This window comes from Sabethes cyaneus, chromosome 2 (genome assembly GCF_943734655.1).
Source record: "Sabethes cyaneus chromosome 2, idSabCyanKW18_F2, whole genome shotgun sequence".
Taxonomy (NCBI): Eukaryota; Metazoa; Arthropoda; class Insecta; order Diptera; family Culicidae; genus Sabethes; species Sabethes cyaneus.
In genome coordinates this window covers 233,290,120-233,309,999 of record NC_071354.1, presented here as the reverse complement: position 1 = coordinate 233,309,999, position 19,880 = coordinate 233,290,120, and the positions used below count along the sequence as shown (strand labels likewise).

Here is a 19,880-nt window from a genome sequence, read left to right as displayed (position 1 = left end):
ATTGTTAAAAAAGTCTTTATTTACCACCGCTTCCGACAAACCATTCATCATCTCTCGTTTAGAGCTGCGCCAGCAGTGTGCTGAACAGGATGGCGTGGGTGTGTGTTTGCGGGATTTCTGAAGAACTTGCCATCATTAGCGTGCCTAGAGAGCAATGAAAAGGGTTATGCATCGATAAATCGCCTTTGCAACAATATTGCTAGTTTTTCTAGTTGAGTTGTATAAATATATTTTCAATGTATTGCCAAATTTGGCTTGATCGACTTATTTTTTAACTAAGCATTCGACAACCATGCGCCCACTCTTTCTTCTAAAATGATGGAGGTGCCTTGTTTCTAACACACAATAAGTGATTTTATTTAATTTCCTTAAATATTGTCCCGTTCGGGGTACAGAATCATAATAAGGAATAGAGACAATGAAATAAAAACAAAAGATAATCAGAAAAAAAACTTTTGTGAAAAATAATAAGCCAATAATGCTACAAAGGCATAAAAATTACAAAATGGTGTTTCTCTGCCTTTCAATCAATGCTTTTTGATGTTTTCGAGTCTTCATTCTTTACTCTTTACTCTTTACTCTTTACTCTTTACTCTTTACTCTTTACTCTTTACTCTTTACTCTTTACTCTTTACTCTTTACTCTTTACTCTTTACTCTTTACTCTTTGGATTTTGGACTTTGGACTTTTGACTTTTGATTATGGAACTTTGACTTTTGACTTTTGACTTTTGACTTTTGACTTTTGACTTTAGACTTTAGACTTTAGACTTTTGACTTTTGACCTTTGACTTTTGACTTTTGACTTTTGATTTTTGACTTTTGACTTTTGACTTTTGACTTTTGACTTTTGACTTTTGACTTTTGACTTTTGACTTTTGACTTTTGACTTTTGACTTTTGACTTTTGACTTTTGACTTTTGACTTTTGACTTTTGACTTTTGACTTTTGACTTTTGACTTTTGACTTTTGACTTTTGACTTTTGACTTTTGACTTTTGACTTTTGACTTTTGACTTTTGACTTTTGACTTTTGACTTTTGACATTTGGCTTTAGACTTTAGACTTTAGACTTTTGACTTTTGAGACTTGGGACTGGAGACTTGAGACTTGAGACTTGAGACTTGAGACTTGAGACTTGAGACCTGAGACTTTTATTTTTGACTTTTGACGCTTGAGACTTGAGACATGAGATTTTTACTTTTGACTTTTGACTTTTTTTTTGACTGTTTGCCTTGTTGATATTCTGATTTAGGTTTTTGACCTTTTCTCTGGCCTTCTTTGTAACCTTTTATCTGGTCTTCTTACTGGTTTTATTCCAGGCTTTTTTTCAGAGATTCTTTTAGCCTTTTTTCTTGTCTTTTGTCTGTGCCTTTTAGACGTCTATTGATGGTTATTTTGGGTTTCTTATTCAACTTCTTTTTATTGTTTCTCCAACATTTTTTCTGACTTGTTTTTTTGTAATTTCATCTGGCCTCTTCCGGACATTTTTTAATGATGTTGAATTGATTTTTGAGTTTGACTATTGATTTTTTTTGCCTTTTTGCCGTTTTGTCCTTTCGCCTTTTTGACGCTCAGACCTAGGTTTGTTGCCTTCTTCTTTCTAGCCTTTCATTTGGGCTTCTTTCTGGCTTTTTTAATAACTTGTTATCGGGCCTGTTTTGGTCTTTTTCTGGACCTTTTGGACGTTTTCATATGGTCTCTTTGTGGGTATTTTGACCTTTCTTTTTTGTATTCTTTGTGTTGTTTCTCTGGGCTTTATTGTAATATTTTTTCATTCCTGTTTTTTGTATTTTTGCTGACTATTTCAGACTATTTTTACTAGGTTTTTTTCTAACCTGTATTCTACTCTTTTTCAGATCATTTTTCTTGGACTTTTCTCAACTTTTTTTAGACTTATTTTGAATTTTTTTCTGGCCTCTTTCTAGTCATCTTTCTGACTAATTTTATGGATTTTTATTTCTTTTTTTTTGTCATATTTGGGCTTCCTTTCTGATTTTTTTCCTAACTTTTCTTCTGACGTTTTTCCCGGCCAACATTCTGGTCATACCTCTGACCTTTTTACCTTTCACTTGCCTTCTTTCCAGCCTTAATGCTGCTTTTTCCTGGCTTTTTTCTGGTGTTTCCTTAGCTTTTTTGTGACCATTTGCAATATTTGTCATTTTGCTATATTCGTTTTCTTTCGAGTTTTTATTTTTATTTTTTTCGCTTCCATCGGCCTTCTATCTTTTGATTTTTGATTTTTGACTTTTAGTTTTTCGTTTTTGAGCATTGACTTTTAATTTTCAACTTTTGATTTGTGACTTTTGACTTCAGATTTTTGACTTTTGACCATTTGCCTTCGTTTTGATCTTTATCCAGGGTCTTTTTCCATCCACTGAGAAGGATTTCTTCCTGGCCTTCTTTCTTATATTCTTTTTGTCCTTCTGACCTATGTTTTTTACCTTCTTTCTAGCCTTCCTTCTGGCTTGCTTTAGGCCTTATAGCTGGCTCTTTTCGGGCCATCTTTTAGCTTTTTTCTGACATTTTATTTGGCCCTTTTTTAAGTTTTATATATTCTCGTTCCGGTCGTGTCGGCTTTCTTTCAGATTTTCATTTTGGTCTCTCTGATCTATATTTTGGTGTTTTTTTTTTGTTATTTTTGGGACATTTACCTGTCATTTTCTGGCCTTTTTCGGACCCGTTTTACTTTTTTTTCTTTGTGGTTTCTGTTCTTTTCTTTTTCTCGCCTTTCTGGTGCTTTATAGAAATTTTCTGATTTTCTCTCTGACCCTCTCTGACCCTTTTCAAATATATCGTTGGCAATTGTTATATACATATGGTTTCTTTTGTTCTCCTTTGTCGGGCCTTCCTTCTGGTGTTCTTCTCAGCTTGCTACTTGGTCTCTCTTCTGATTTTCTTGTGTGTCTTTCGTGCACCCTTCCTTAGCCTTCTTTGTTGGCCTTATTTCTAGCCTTTTTTCTGACGTTTTTTCGAGCCATTTGTCTAACTTTTTTCAGCCCGTTTTATCTGTCTTATTCTGTTTTATTTTATGAAAATTGGGTTTTCCTACTATATTTCTAAAATTTTGGTTACTTTCTATTCTTTTTAGGATTGTTTTATAGCCTTTTTTGGCCTTCTTTCTGGCTTTTTGACGGCTTTTGTGTGACTTCAGTTTTGGCTTTCTGTCTATTCCTTTCTTCCAGTCCTTATTTCTGGTTTTCTTTCTATACAATTTTCTATCTGGACTTCTATCTGTCCTCCCCATTTCTGGCCTTCTTTCTCTGTTTCTGCTTTTTTGTCTTTCTATCGTTTCATCGTTATGTTTTTGTCTGGCCTTTTTTCTAACCTTATTGGTGGATTGTTTGTTGGCCTCATTCTAATCTTTTTGTGGAGTTTTTTCTTCAAACTTTTCTGGGCTTTTTCGGTCTTGCCTTTATAATCTTTATCTAGCCATTTGCTGACCATCTTTCTGGCATTATTTCAAATATTTTTCGTTTTCTTTCTGGTGCTCTTCCCAACCTGCTCTCTGGTCTTTCTTTTCCACCTTTTGTGTTTTTTCTGCGCCCTCTCCAGGTCTTTTTTGTTGCTGGATTACTGGATTTCTAGCCTTTTTTCTGACCTTTTCCAGCCCTTTTTATGGTCATTTGTCTGTCTTATTTTGGTCTTTTTTTGAACATTTTTCTGGTCCTTTTCTACTATATTTCTAAGATGTTGGCCGCTTTCTTTCTGGTTATCGTCGTTATTTTTTTGACCCTTTTTTGGAGATTCTAAAATGTTAGCTGCTTTATTTCTGGTTATCTTCTTTATTTTTTCTGACTCTTTTTTGGAGCTTCTTCCGATGTTTTTTTCTGGGTTTTTTCTGAACTATTCCTTGCTTTTTTTAGCCATTTTATGACCACCTTTCGTCTTTTTTTTTCGAATGTTTTTCTGGTGTTTTTTTTATGGTTTTCCTTCTGGTGTTCTCCCAACCTGCTTTCTGGTCTTTCTTCTGATCCTATTTTGTTTGCACCCTTTCTTAACATGTTTTCTAGTCTTTTTTTGCTTTATTTTTAGCAATTTTCTTGATCTTTATCTGGCTTTTTAATTATTTTTCTGACTTTTAATCTGTACATTTTCTGTCCATTTTCTTACCTTTTTCTAAAATTACTGTTGCCTTCTTTCTGGTGCTTTTTGTGTTTTTTATTGTCTTTTTTTCTTTCTTTGGCCTTCTTTCTGTTCTTATTCGTGGATTTTTCCGGCTTTATTTGTGGCCCTGGTTCAAATCTTTTTCTAGCCTGCTCCCTTACCTTTTCTACCTTCTTCCTGTTCTTCTTTCTAACCATGTTTTTACCTTTCTACCTGGCCTTATGTCTGGCCTACTTTGTGACTTCTTTTTCTCTGAAGTCTTTGACTGAAGTTTTTGGTGCGTCTTAGAATACGAAACCTGTAATTAACATAAAAAGAAAACTATCCAATTAAATTCTACTAGGTTTTCTTTTATTTTAATTTTATTTCTTTCTCTCTTTTTCCGCCCTTCTGTCTCTCTGTTCTTTGCCTTATTGTTTTTCTGTCTTATTGTCTTTCTGTACCAAAGCTATTTATCTCAATGGCTTTCTGCTCCGATTTCTGTCGCAATGTCTCTCTGTCTCAGAGCCTTTCTGTCCCAATATCTTTCTGTCCAAGTGTTTATCTGTCCCAATATCTTCCTGTACCAAAGCCATTCTGTCCCAATATTCTTTTTGTTCTAATTTTTTTCTATTACCATGATTTTTTTGTCTCAATGGCTTTCTGTCTCAAAGCTTTTCTGTTCTAGTGACTCCGTTTCAATGTCCTCCTGTCCCAATGGTTTTATTTCGTCCCAAAGCTTTTCTGTCTCAATGTCTCTCTGTCCCATTGTCTTCCTGTACCAAAGCCTTTTGGTCCCAATGTGTTTCTGTAGCATTGGCCTTCTGTCCCAAAGTCTCTCTGTCCCAATGACTATCTAGGCCAATTTGTTCTGTCCCTTCTGTCCCAATGACTATTTGTTGTAAGGCCTTGCTGTTCCAAGACATTTCTTTCTTATTGGCTTTCTGACCCAAAGCAGTGTCTTTCTGTTTCAGAATGTATCTGTCCCAAAAGGTCGTAGGAATAAAACAGTTTGCTTAGCTTTTCCCGTGCAAATCTTATGGACGAAGTAAAGCGTACTCTTATGGTCTAATATCTTTCTGTTCCAAATCTTTTCTGTTCTAATGGATTTTTCTTTCAAAGCTTTTGTGTGCCAATGTTTTTCTGTCCCATTGTCCATCTGTCCCAATGTTTTTTTGCCCCAAGTTCTTTCTGTCCGAATGTCTTACTGTCCCAAAGCAATTCTGCCTTAGTACCTTCCTATCCCAGTTACTATCTGTCTGAATGTCTTCTTTAATATTTTTGTTTGATTATAGTTTCTTTAACAGCTTGGGTCATTTGTGATTTCTGCGGGATTGGAATTTGAACGGACGCTCGGCATGGAGGGCCTCAATTCTAACCACTACACCAGCATTGGGGCCAATCCTGGTGTAATGGTTAGCATTGAGGCCCCCCAGGCCGAGCATCCGTTCAAATTTATCTATTTATTTAGCTTTTTTGTCTTAATGTCTTTCTGTCCCAATGGTTCTCTATGCCAAAGCCTTTCTGTCCCAAAGCCTTTCTGTCGCAAAGCATTCCAGTTCTGTTCTGTTCTGTCTCATTGGTTTCCTGGTCCAAAGCTTTTCTATACGAATGCCTTTTTGTCCCAACGTTTTTCTGTCCCAGTGTGTATCTGTCCCAATGACTATCTGTCCCAATATCTTCCTGTCCCAAATCTTTTCTGTTACCATGGCTTTTTTCCAAAGCTTTATTGTGCTAATGTCTTTTTATCCGAGTGTGTTTGTCTCAGTGACTTCCTGTCCCAAAGCCTTTCTGTCCCAATGGTTTTTTCCCAAAGTCATTTTGTCCCAATGTCTTCCTGTTTTAATGTCCTTCTGTCTCAATATTTTGTTGCAATATCTTTCTGCCCAAGTGTCTCATAAGTTTGGCTAGGATTGGAAAATTTAATCATATCGATCTATTTTATGGAATTGTTGCAGTTTAATTTTGATTTAACTTTAAAATAGTTTTGTTTTACATATTTTTTCCTTTTCCATCTGAGCTTTATTTAAACTTTATTACATACATATAATGGTCCTAGTGACCCAAAATTAGCCCAAAATGCCACATTTAGAGTGTTCCGTGAATTTAGTCTTAAAATCAAGTATCTGAAGCTTCCCACCGGTGGTTTCAATACATAATTTCAAACGTTAAAAGAAGACGTTTTACATCCCAATTTAATCCCCGCCTGGACACGTCCTTTGGCTCGCGAGTCGTGCCTCTGCAGTTTTTCATTCGTCAAGCGCTTTCCTAACTTTCCATTTTGCCCGACTCTTCCGGATCAAATCCGATTGTTATTCGATAAGCGAACAGGAAGGCAGGCAGGCAGGCAGACAGGCAGGTGAATGCTAGCGACCGAGCGAGCGTAGATCTTATCGCTTCGTTCGGTTCTCGCTGCTGCTTCGCGAAAGGTGTATTTATAACAGTTTTTTTTGGGGTCACCTTGCTTCGGTGTGGGGTTGTAGACTGTAACTAACACGGGGAATCCCGGCGGGGAATGCTTTTGGGATAAAGAGTGCAAGTTATCCGTCGTTTTTTTTTTGTGAACGGTAAGGCGTTTCTTTTCTTCGACACACAATAGGATTTTGCTTCATTCAAAGAAACGCCGGGTATCCGGTCTTGACTGTTGATAAACCGGGTAACGCTGCGTTGCTTTCCACGAAGCACGAGGCACGATTACGGCAGCAACGATGTACTTACACACGGCGTGCAATGAAAGGAGTGGTTGGCGCTGCTAGCCTTGGGCAGGAAATGGTGCATTCAACCGACAATGTCAAGTTCGTAAAAGCACCACCGGCACCCGGTGGAGGAGTTTTTTCGTTGTTGCTTTAACAAAATGTTATGACCCTGTGGGTGTGATTTTAAACGAAGCAGTCACTTTTTTTCGGCGAATCGATAAATTTATGCCCCGTGGGCGGAAAATGATACTGACATAACAGTGTACTTTAGTGTAAGCCATTTTTTTAAATTTCAAAAGAATTGTGACTAATATTTTATGATAGTGTTCATTCTAAATACTTTTTGGTACTTCTTTGTACCTTCTATCTGCACACTTTTAGAAATAAATCAGTGTGAAGGATTAGAGGATTATCTCTGATAATACTCGATTTGGCATGAAAATGCGCTCAAAAGATCAAGATTCCATAGATTTCAATAATTGATAATTTAATCATTGCATAACTACGGAAACCATTCATTGATGTGTAAACACACGTCCAATTGAATCATTCTCGTATGCAAATACGTACTGCCATTATCCTAGATTTACCGACAGCCGAATATTGTTCAAAGCGAAATTCCAATTATTTTTAATATATTCATTTTCACAAGTTTGCTTCTACCGGCCCGGTATTGGAGCCCAACTCTGAAAACGTTGAAAGCGTTGAAAAATAAAAAAAAAAGCTCAATAATCGTGGAAACGATAGAGTAAACCGAATTCCGACGTAATCTGTGCCAGATTCGATGCAAAGAGAAAAAGCTTATCCTGGCTGGCTGGTAGACATGATGCTGTTTTCGTCCCTCCGTGTCGTTACCTGCCCGTGCGTCGTCACAGCCAGCGCAGCGGAAATCGTAGTTCAACGGACTTTAACATTTTATACTCTGATAATTTTTTTTTTACATTTGCCGTACGTTGCGTCCCCTAGCCGCATAATTGGCCTTCGAGTGTCATCAGCGCATGGGAAAAATTTGTTGATAGCACGGCCTAACAGTCAGTCGGCACAAATCACATGTAGCAGCTCGAGCTGATTCCATTAAAAGAATCGACGAACGACGACGCCGAACGGAAACCGGCCCCTGAAACTCCGGCCTATCGTCGACGCTTCGATCGACGACCGATTGAACCACCAACAAGCAAGCAGTGGGTAGGTGTTCTACGGTTCCGATCGGTTCTACGGGGAAACTCGTTCATAAATATGCAAATATCGATTTTCTCAGTTTGCGATTATAACCATGGGAAATTCGGTGAGGGGCTGGTTAAAGAGGGGAGGGGATCAAATTGGAGCATTGTAATTTTAATTGAAAATAGTGGAAACATTTAGTTTTCGCTACCACAAAACTCTTCAAAAAAACAGAATCATTATAATCGACCGGTGAACCCCCCGTGCATTGATTTTCCGCGAATCACAACGCACACCGTGCCGGTTCGCGGTGGCAACACCGCGCCGGGGGAAACGCATTTTATGATGGTTGTAAAATGAATAATCAAATTTATTCCCATCGGTAATTCCCGGTGAATATTGCACATCATCGGCGGGTTTATAGAAAGATCTACCTCACTGTAGCATCAGCACATCGCAGGACACACGCTTCACGACATTCCCACGACACAGCCAGTTATCGGCACGGACGGCAGGGACCCACTGCACTGACTGAGTGCTGCTGCTGATGCTGGTTCAATGAAATCATTATCGACATTACCGGCTCGGCTGATCGGGCTGGAGACGGCTGTGGGGCCGGCTTGCTGGTTACAATCCATCGCACACCGCGCGCCGGGGTTTTTCTTCTCACCGGCCGGCTTTTCATTGTGCGAGCTCCGTTCGATTTCGGCTTGTTATAAGCGTAAGCCAAAATACGGTTGACAGGTTGAATTGAACGACGCAAAAGCTGACATTGTAGATTGGGTTTGAAATTTTATGGTATTTGTCAGCGTCAGTTGTTAAGAGTACATTTCGGCATCGTCCATTGTATGTACATAAAAAAATTCAATTTAATCCACTGAATTGTGGATGTTTTATTGAATTGTTGTATCAAATTGTATTTTTGTATCAACTTTTTGGAGTAGGGTTCTAGCACACGTGGGTCACATAACATGAACAATCTTACGATATGGGTATCTTTGGAATGAGAAGATTACAAGTAGAAGCTGAAAATCGATGTCCGGCGGTATCCTGAAACTCAAGTTGCTATATTTTTGGGTAATTTTAGAACGGTGAACGACTTTAAGAAGTCAAAAATCGAGTTTACTTTTTCAGGTCAATGACAACAATCGGAAAAACAAGGTTGGTGGCTTTGTATGGAAGAAAATTTCTTCTTATTTTGAGGTCCTTTCCATAAACAAACCAAGAGGGCACCAATGGGAAACCCTATTTCAATAATTACATAATTTTGCCCAAAATCTCTTACAAGATTGTTGATGGAAATATGTTGCCATGATTCTTTTTTGTATAATAAATAGTATTTTAAAAACAAATAAGAATTGTAGAGACTTATTCGGTAAAGCCAAATGTCAGTCGCTTGTTGAAACTTTATTTTAGTTGCGACGGTCCATTGTCGATCCTGCGCCGAGCGAATTATGGTGCTCTCGACAGCGCACATCCATCAAGTGCGGGGACTGCTCCGAAATCAACAGTCTCTTCCTGGTTCTCTGCAGCAATTAGTTTTAGCTACTCTCTTTTCGAGCGAGCATCCTGGTCGCGTGTCCAGCACACCGCGAGTAACCTGCCACATTGTACCAAAGGGTGTCCCACATCAAATTGCACCACGGAAGAAAAGCTGTAGAAAATTACCCATTGGGTATTTTATCTTGAAAATTTGGATAGAAGTAGTTTAGAGTGTATTGTTTACATTGTATTTTTATCGTGGTCAGTTTTTCGAAAATTGGAAAAAATGGCGTCACCCAAAAAGCAACATCGCGAATTTATTTTGCGCAAACGCCTGGAAAATCCTCAATGCTTTCATCATAGATGATGAGCCTTATGTCAAGGCGGACTTCCGGCAGCTTCCGAGGCGACTGCACTTCGTCGCCCAGCACAAGTGTGATATTCCGGAGAAAGTAAGGATGCAGAACGTTTTAAAATTTGCCAAGAAATACATGATTTAGCAAGCGATCTGCTCATGTGGCAAACGGAGTGCTCCGTTCGTGACTACCAGGACTGTAAACGGACAGATCTACCTCAAGGCATCAATCAGATGAAAACTGGTGGAATAAGATAGGCAAAACGATGGACAAAGAAAGTTTGCGCTGCCTAATGAGCCATATTACAGGAAAAGTTCGAGAATTCCTTCGAAACCGCGACGATTAATTTTATCCGTATTTTTTCTTAAAAGTTTGAAGAAAATGCTACGTATGTTTAAGAAAAGATCTTGAATTCAATAATAAATAAATGAAAAACTGTTTTTGTTCCAATACTATCTGAAGCAAGCTTTACATGGTATAGCTCGCGGATCATGCGTCTGCACCACACTTTATGTTGTATTTTGCAACAAAGTATTTATCGCCGAATTTTACGCTAAAAAATTCCACGCCACCGGGAGATTTAGTGTTTTGTAGAGCAGTCTTGTACGAATTTTCGTAGAAAGCCCGATTAGAGGCTGCAATTCGTCATTTTACTTCGTACCTTTTCGGTTTACATTATTGTAACATGTCTCGCGTGTACCAAGGTATATGAAATCCTCAGTTAGGTACTTCATATTGTAACCCATTTCGGAACCAACATTATTTGGACTTCTACGATTCCTACCAGTAACCACGTACATCATTTTAGCATTCTCATTGCCCAAGTAACAATTTGGGTTTTATTACACTCTTATAATGGCATTTAAGACCAAAATTGGTCATGAAGACCGCCATAAGAGTACAATAAAACTCACATTGTTGCTTGGGTGGTAAGTCCCAACTTCGCTGCTTTCAAATTAAAAGGCCTAAAGGTCTCTTCACCTGCTCTATGGTTGATTCCGATGATATTGATTGCATCCGCAAAACCATGAAGCATGCGGAATTTCGTGATGATAGACCCGTTCCTTTCCACGTTTGCTCTTCGTATTGCACCTTCCAAGACAATGCTGAATAGCAGGTTAGAGAGTGTATCTGCTTGCTTCAGTCTAACCAACGTAACGAAAGCAGCTGAGGTCTCACCGCTATTCTGACGCTATTCTGATTTTGATCCATTCAGCGTAGAACGAATCAGCTTAACATTATCTGGTACAGCTCATTTGGTTCGATTGAATCGTACGTCGCCTTATAGTCTACAAATAGATGATGAGTCTGCAAGTTGTACTCCTGGAACTTAATCCACGATAACAACGTGCTGCCTCCCGATCTCAAAAAGATCCGGCGAGGAATCAGTCAGCTGAAGATTAACAGAGCCGCCGGAAAGTATCGACTTCCGGCAGAACTCTGCAACAATAGCCTAGAAACGTTAGCAACGGTACTTCACTGAATAATTTCAAGGATTTATGAGGAGGAGAAATTGCCAGAGGAGTGGCTGGAACGTATGGTCTGTCCCATCTACAAAAAGGGCGATCAGCTAGATTGCTGTAATGACCGCGGCATTACGCTGGTCAACGCTGTCTGCAAGGAGCTCTCCCAGATTTTGTTGTGTCGTCTATCCTCAATAGCAAGAAAATTCGCAGGGTAGTAACAGGCGGGCTTTATGGGGGCCCGTGCTACTACGGATCAAAGTTATTGGAAAATCGATATGAGACACCCCAGGCATAAATGCGGGTTTCATTATACTCTTATTGCAGCTTTCAAGACCAATTTTGGTCTTAAATGCCATCATAAGAGTATAATAAAACTCATATGGTTACTTGGGCGGCAATGTTCAATGGATTCTGGTTGGAAAGTCGATATTCGGAACGTCGGGACCCTGTTGGAACCTACACGAGCTGACCTACTTGCTCGAGAGCTGCACAAGTCAACGTCTTGGAGGTGGCAGCCCTCCAAGAAGTAAGATGGCGAGGATCAAGAGAACGGGAATTCCGGGCAGCTGGTTCAACAGATCGGAAGCCTCGATCAAGTACCATATCTACTACAGTAGCGGCGAAAGAGCAGAAGCAAGCGTTGGGTTTATGGTACTGGGCAAACAGAAGAAACGAGTCATTTGATGGAAGCCGGTGAGTGACCGGATCTGCCAGTTAAGGATCAAGGGCAAGATCTTCAACTGTAGCTTGATCAGTACATACGCTACAACGAACGACGAACCCGATGATGTGAAGGAGTTGTTTTATGAATCCCTTGATAAAACATGTGGAGAGTGCCCAAAATGTGACGTCAAAATCATCATCGGGGATATGAATGTCGGAAAGTCGGAAAGGAAGAGTTTCTGTAGCACCCGAAATATTCGAAAGCACACCTGGAGACACCCGAATGGTGAAACGTGCTCCCAAATCGACCGTGTTTTGATGGCCGACACTTTTCTGACGTCATATGTCAGGTCTTGCAGAGGGCCCAATATCGACTCTGATCATTATCTAGTGGTATGTAAGATTCACGCTAGGCTGTCAAGCGTAACAAGTTCCAGAAGGCAGAGAACTGACCACTGGGTACCGGAACAAGCCGACCTGGATATGGCTGGTTTGATGAAGAGTATCAAAGAGCGGCAGATGAGAAGAACGGGTCGCTAGGAGTCGCATGCTCACTGCGGCTACACGTCAAAACAGGGAACGATGTAAAGAGCTACGAAAGGCGAACTGATGACAAGGGAAAAGCTATAAATAGTATCCCGTTGGAATCAAACACAGGGTTGTAGACAAGCCAAACAGTTTATCTACCCAAACCCTGCAGTAGCTAAAAAACTACTCCTTTTAACTCGTAGTGAACTACGCACAATCACGGGATTCCTAACAGGACACAGCCCCGCTCTTTATCATTTAAAGAATATCGGCAAGGTATCATCCGACACCTGCCGCTTTTGTAACTCTGAACCTGAAAGTTCAGCGCATCTGCCCATGCTATTGCGGAGCTCTTGCATTATCAAGGCACAACTTCTTACGAAGTTTCCTTCTTACTCCTTATCAGGTACGGAGCCTAAATCTCAAAACGGTCATTGGTTTTATAAACCATGTAGTACCGAATTGGGGCACAGGATTACAACTATCCCGCTCAACTCCATCAATGGATATGAGCGGTCCGTAAACTGTGCACAGCAATCAGGGCCTGCCACAAAAGACGATCATGAAGACTGTCGCAGTGGCCTTTTAACCCAATGCCCTTCTGGCATTCAAAAAACAAAGAGCTACGAGCAGTAGAGAAAAGAACCCATCGGCGTCGTAAGCGTGAGTACCAGGAGCGGTGCTCAGTGAGGCAGAAGGTTGTTTTGTCCGGAACAATGCGAGGAGTTTTTGTAGAATAGTCAACAGTACGGCGAATAAGAGTATCCCGGTGCCAGTGATGTGCAACGACAAGAATGTAAACCTATTGACTGACGAGGCTATTGTGGCTGCCAGGTGGAAAGAGCACTTTGAAGAGCTTCTGAATGGTACAGATAATGGAGAAAGCGTCAGACACAGAATACGAATAGAGAAAGATGGTCCAGCTGTGGAGCCATCCACGCTAGTTGATGTTAAAAAGGTGATAAAAGAGCCTAAAACAGAAAGGCTGCTGGGAAGAACGGAATTCCGACCAAACTTCTGAAAGTGGAGAGTGAGCAGCAGCACAAAGCAATCTATGCCACGATCGAAAAAATCTGGATGGAAGAACAAATGCCTTCAGACTGGTTTGATGATCTCATTTCCTTGATATACAAAAAGGGACATCACCGACTCGTATGTAGTAACTATCGGGGTATAACACTTCTAAATTCTGCCTATAAGGTACTCTTCCGTATTCCGTTCAACAGATTGAGACAGTTAGCAGAATCCTTTGTCGGCGATTACCAGTGTGGTTTTCGAGAAGGAAGATCGACTACGGATCAAATGTTGGTGTAGTATTTTAGTGTCCGCAGATGATGAGCGAAGACCAGCACTAGCTCGAAACGTCCGGACTAACTGGTATTTGAAAATCTTCATGCTTATTTCGCCGAAAAACGTCGATTAAATCGAACAAACATTGCGGTGGCGGCGATTATCTGAAATCAACAATTTTCGGGAATACAACTTGCGGCCTCATCATCTATTTGTGGATTTTAAGGCAGCGTACGATTCAGTGCTGGCCTGACAAGCCAGTCGTTGTATGTTCTAATCTCGACTGGAAGAGGCTGTTAGAGTCAATAGGATCGTAGCAACTGGCCCTGCAATTATCCTGAACTCTAACAGCTGGCTGCGAAGTCTGTCGTATAAAAACAGAAGGTCAAGTTTCGATAACGGATTGTAGCACCTAGACTTTGCTTTGCTTTACGATTCAGTGAAAAGAAATGAATTATGGCAGATAATGCTCAAACACGGCTATCCGATCAAGCTTCTAAAGTTGTGTCGTACAACGCTAGACAAATCAAAATCAATCGTCAGAATAGCCGGTACAATATCAAATGCATTCGTGGCGTTAGACGGATGGGAATAGGGTTGGGATACCGGGAGTACCGGAACCGGGAATACCGGTACTACCGGCTGATTTTCCAGTACCGAAATACCGGTACTGGCACAAGAGAAAACCGGTACTTTCGGTACTGATCATTTATGCATGTTTTCTAGCATTCGGCCTTAAAATCGAAGATAACAATTTTAAAATAATTTATAAAACTATGCGCTATATTTTGATAAAGCTAGCGGATGAGTTACTATAACAATTTAACATCAGTAACGAGATTGAGGAAATTGTTGAGCGCTAGTTATTGGAATGAATATGGCTAGCTGATCATGAAGGAAAAATTGGTACGGACTTCCGACGCCTATAGCAGTTCAAGCTTTAAGGAGCTCGATTAGACCTGTACACCAAAATACTCTGCGGAATGAATTCGCTTCGATGTAACTCAAGGATTGAAGAGCAAGTATGCTTTTCGGTACCCTGATTACAGCCTGTCCTTCAGCGATACATTCTGAGAAAGCATTTTCAGCGTCTGGCAGATTCGTTTTCGCATGGTGAACAGTACATTGAATATTCTGTGCATCTTAAAGTTGAATTTTGCAAGCTTCTCCTCTAGCAGCATACAACCGGGGGCGTGTTGTATCAAAAACTTGTCTCCACTGTACTTGGTCCTAGGCTACTTGTCACCAATTCATTGAGCTTCTCGGAGTCGGCTTCAACCTGGTTGTTGGGCCCCTCTACTATTCATGGTATCGGTGGGGTTTTTGAAAAGAACAGATTTCGGTGCACAGTCATCCGTCATCCTTGCAACATTGCCGACCCATCGTAGCCTCCCGACTTTCGCCAGATGTCGCTTGGAATCATTTTACAAGGGCCCTATTCTCATAGATCTTAGCTGAGAACACAATTAGCGATTTTGAAAGTACCTGGGTGACTCCTGTTAGCTAAGTGACAGTACAAATGAAATGGTAACTGCAAGGTGAGGTGAAGTGACTTAAGAATTGGACCACAAATAAAAGTACTAGTAGATTTTTCAAAGAACAAGGATTTTCTTTTTAAAGTTTTGGGTACCGGTACCAGTACCGGTATTACCGGTACTAATCCTTCCAGTACCGAAATACCGGTTCTCAAAAATCCTGTCGGTACTCCCAACCCTAGATGGGAACAAGCCGATGCACTCTCTAACCTACTGTTTGATACAGTGTGTGGGGCGTCGTGCGGACCACCTGCCATTGAACGACCCAATATATTTTTGACCTATATATCGCAATTTTCTAGTCCATTCAGCTTATCATTCTTTGCACCAGACACTTCTTTACTCCCAACAAAGGGTTGTCATGTTCGCGTATAGAGTCATATACAAGTAAAAACAGAAAAACTCACGGTAGATAGTATTTTTGGAGTGACAATCACTGATCGCAATATTGATATGTTTTGGTGAAGAAAGGGCAATATAAGTTTAAAAAAATGTAATACTGTAAGTGTCAGATTGCGTCCGTAACCAAAACCAGGCCTCTGACAGGACGCTATATTTTCGCTATATATTATAAAAAGTATCATAAGTTTTGACAGGTCATATTATTTTCTAGTGCAATGTTTACATACCAGTATATTATCGTAGAAGAACTAAACGAAATTATTTTCCGCAAAAAAATGTAGGTGTGTATTTTAATTTAACCCTCGGATCGGCAGTTTTTACCCTGGTTTTTCTTTCTGTGTAGAAACGTTTCAAAGACAAACATTTTATCTTCAAACTGTCAGTTTGAACGTAATTTTCTCTTGCATAACTTTAGCTTAACTTCATATGCATAGTGTTGCACTGAGAATAGCTCAAGCATTCCCCTTTCTTGACTAAGAAGGGGTTCAAACTTCTGTTACAACATGCTTCTTACCCGAGAAATACACATTTTGTGCCTGGATAATGAAATTTGTATTTCATTTGTAAGAGAGTCCCCCCTTCCAGAGGGGGGAACCCTTGAACCACCGTAGAAAAAAATCCTACTTCCAAAAACCCCACATGCCAAATTTAGTTCCTTTTGCTTGATTAGTTCTTCAGTTATGCAGAAATTAGCAATTCATTTGTATGGGAGCACACCTTCCCGAGTGGAGAGGGGTTTCGTGCTATCATAAGAACCTTTCCTGGCCTCGAAGACCCCTGCGTACAAACTATCACGCCGATCGGTTCAGTAGTTTTCGAGTTTATAAGGGTCATACAGACAGACAATTCTGATAGTCGTTTCGTATCGGAGTAAAAAGGATTCTCATGCCATTTTCGAAACACCGTTTCTTCCAGAAAATGACACAATCTGGTGAACTTTATGAGCCGATGAAATACAACAAAAGCGTCCTTCTTGCCGGTCATGACTTGAAAGTTAATGATAATCGCGCTACACTGCAATGATCACCGACTTTTTTGTACCAGAATCAAGTGCCATTGCTGAGAAGTAGCTGTAATTTCAATCAACAAGACATCGTAACATGTCACAAACTAATTAATTAACTAATAAATAGCAAAATACTTAAAATTGTACATTTCTTGGTCGCACCCTATTTGTAAAAATAGGAAGCCAAAAATCACAAAGTTTAACTAATTGTTTCGAGCGTACCACAAGGGAGTAACGTGGGTCCATTATTATTTTTATTTTTATTTTCTAAAACGTGTGCTATGAGGATCTCAAACTTCCAATCAATATTAAAATTCCGCCCGAAACCTTAGATCATGGGAATTTCTAAGATCGCGCACTGGATGTTTTCTGATGTTTTCCATAAATGTTAGATGTGTTCAAATGTACATTTTGACTTTTCCATGACCAGTGTTAGTTTTAAAAGCAGATTAAGTAGATTGACTAGCATGTAAATTTTGTGTAATCTGTAATTTGTTAGTTAGAGTCAATTGGATCATAGCATTACCTCCGCAATTGTCCTGTATGCTGGGTATAGTTGGGTGCGTAGTCTGTAGAACAATGAAACAGAACCCAAATTCCGTCGGAATCTAGTACCAACACTTTGCCTTGCCATTCCTCAAGGTAGTTGCTTGTGGCACTTATTATTTTTTCTAACACTCATCTTGGAGAAAATGATGATAGTTAGTTGCGTTGCAGGCAGCGAAATGTTTTGCTCGAAATCTTTTCATATGTACAGAATTCACGCTTCGTATGCACATCATGTTTTGAGCTTGCAACGAGCTGCAACGCTGCTGGTAAAATAAATGAACCTTCGAATAGGTTTCCGCCAGATATGGGCCTTGCTTTGCATGAAAACATATTGCAGATAAAGATTGCAGGCATAAATGAAAAGTGCAGGTGAATCTGAAGCTTATCACGATATCACGAAGCTAAGAGTAGTGCCGGCAAAGTTGCTCATTTTTTCGGTGAAAAAATAAAATTGAAAATTTAATAAACGAGGTGCATCAAGGGATTTAGGAAAAAAAACCTGGCAAAGCCTTGTTATACATAGTCATCTAATTGAGTACCAGAGATATTTAAAAGTTATAATCTTTCATTGTTTCAAATTTTTCCCTTGTTCAGAACTCTCCTAGTACACCGAAATGCCCAATTGAGAGCTTGAGCTCTGTGTAAGTGGTTATTATGGTGCTTCCTCTAGCCTAGAGCTAGGGCTAACATCCGAACAAGAAAAGCATAGAGAAGAAGCATGATGACAAGCATAAAAAAATCACTATCCCGCGGGAAATTCTTGTTTTAGCTTTTTTTCCTCACTCTCTTTCTCTCTCTCTCTCTGTCTCATTTTAGCGTTCATTTACCACCAAATCTACGATTTCCTTACCGTCTCGCCCCTTCTGCCCCAGTCAGTGCTGCTACATGCATTTTCGTTCTTTCGTTTCGTTGCAGCACCTCGCCGGACGACTCGCCGCTGGCTGCCATCTACCAGATCAGCTACATGTGGTACTCCTTCCTGGGAACGTTTCTGACGATCTTCTTCGGTTTCATCATCTCCCTGATGACGGGGGGTCTCTGTATGGGCAAACAGATGAGCATCGATCTGCTGCCGACACTGGGGGACGTCGTCGCCAAGCCGGAGGAAAAGTGCACCAAAGCCCTTCGGTACAGCCGGTCCGGGGACGACTTTAGCGCCGAAGCCGGCAAGGGGAGAAAATCAATTACGAGAGATGACTCCATCCGGATCCAGATTGGCGCACCGTTGTCGATGATGATGAAAACCAGTGTTTCGTACGAGGGTGGCAAGCAGCAGCAGCACAGCGGGGAAAAACCAGAGGGACCCAAGGCGAACGGCCACGTCGGTGATGAAGGTAACATATTCGCAATCGAAGGATATCGTAATCAAGCTGGTGGGAATTCTACCCCCGACTGGTTGTGTCCCAGCAAGCTCACGGTGGATGCACTGACGAAGAAGGTAGAACGTGAGAGGTTTTAATTATGGATTTTACTACTTCGTCATACTCGGTGTAGAATTTCAATTGATTGTACTAGGAAAAAGATTACGAACAAGTAGTTTAAGTGTTTAAGCTAGGGAAACTTGAAGGTGTAGAATCGAGCCGTGGAAATTACTTCCTCCGGTGGGCTCTTGGTATTATTCAATTTTAAGAAAACTATCGCATATTCGATCGTCGCCATCCAGCTATCAATTGGAAGATGTGTCGTGCCATAAGTTGCTCGTTTTAAACCGGACATGGCATATGTGTGTGTAGTGGACATTCTGGTTCATTTACGTGTTTCCTTGCTCACTCAGGTTAGATGGGACTTTTCAAAGGTTTTGTGTCAGCTCTCGTGTACCGAGGAGAACCATTTGCTGCCAGCAAATCCAGGTCGTCGAGATAGAGCATTTCGATTTGAAAATGAATTTATTTGCGGAAGCAATATACAGTACAAAAATTGATATTATCACTCCTCTGTCGGTTTGTCGTCGAGAGTCGGGAGTGGCTGCAGAATACCTGCAGCCTGAACAATAATTATAGAGTTGAGTAGTTTTGTATCCGTACGGTAGCAGAGTTACTACAGGCATTCGAAATGGCACGTATTCAAACCGGACCGGATGGACGGATATTTGTAGGAGGGAAGTGATTTCATATCAGTATAATGTAGCATAGTTATTGAAGCTTGTATATTTATTGGCATTAGAGCATAAGCATGTTACTTTTTGATATCCTTATTACGAAATAGAGAGTTGATTGCATACGTAAAGAAAAACCAATATCCTTCCGCACCGCAGGGGGGCGGGAAGAGTTTTTTGATTGGAAAGAAAAACCTTTGCTTGGCAGGGTATACCCAATATCACATGGCAACAAATTTATGGTGATAACGAAAGAAGTGCGCCCTCGCTGCAGATGCTTTACAAAAATTCCAATTAAAATCGCAATTTCACTCGCTCTTTGCAGCACGGTTAACGTATCCCAGCGACAGTCAATTCAAACATGGAAATTCAACACCATAAATAACAGCAATCATCGTCCCCAACGACAAAAGCCTTTAGTTAGTGTTGTATAGACCGAATGAAAAAAGCTCTCTCTCTCTTGCTGTCTTCTGTTCAGGCAGCAGCGTACTGAATTGTATCGCCATTGTATCGGTTGATGTCGAATCGGTCGGTGGGCTGGCTGGGTGGTGACTGGGTGGGGAAAAA

General features: G+C 40.4%; 1 protein-coding gene across 1 annotated transcript in view; it reads left to right on the top strand.

The window, feature by feature from the left end:
* LOC128738695 (sodium-coupled monocarboxylate transporter 1) overlaps positions 1–19,431 on the top strand; it is a 182,710-nt gene extending 163,279 nt beyond the window's left edge. The window contains exon 11 of the mRNA XM_053834018.1: positions 18,134–19,431. Coding sequence (XP_053689993.1) covers positions 18,134–18,677 — 544 coding nt within the window. The 3' untranslated portion in view covers positions 18,678–19,431. The remainder of the gene's footprint in view (positions 1–18,133) is intronic.
* Positions 19,432–19,880: the final 449 nt, after the last annotated feature.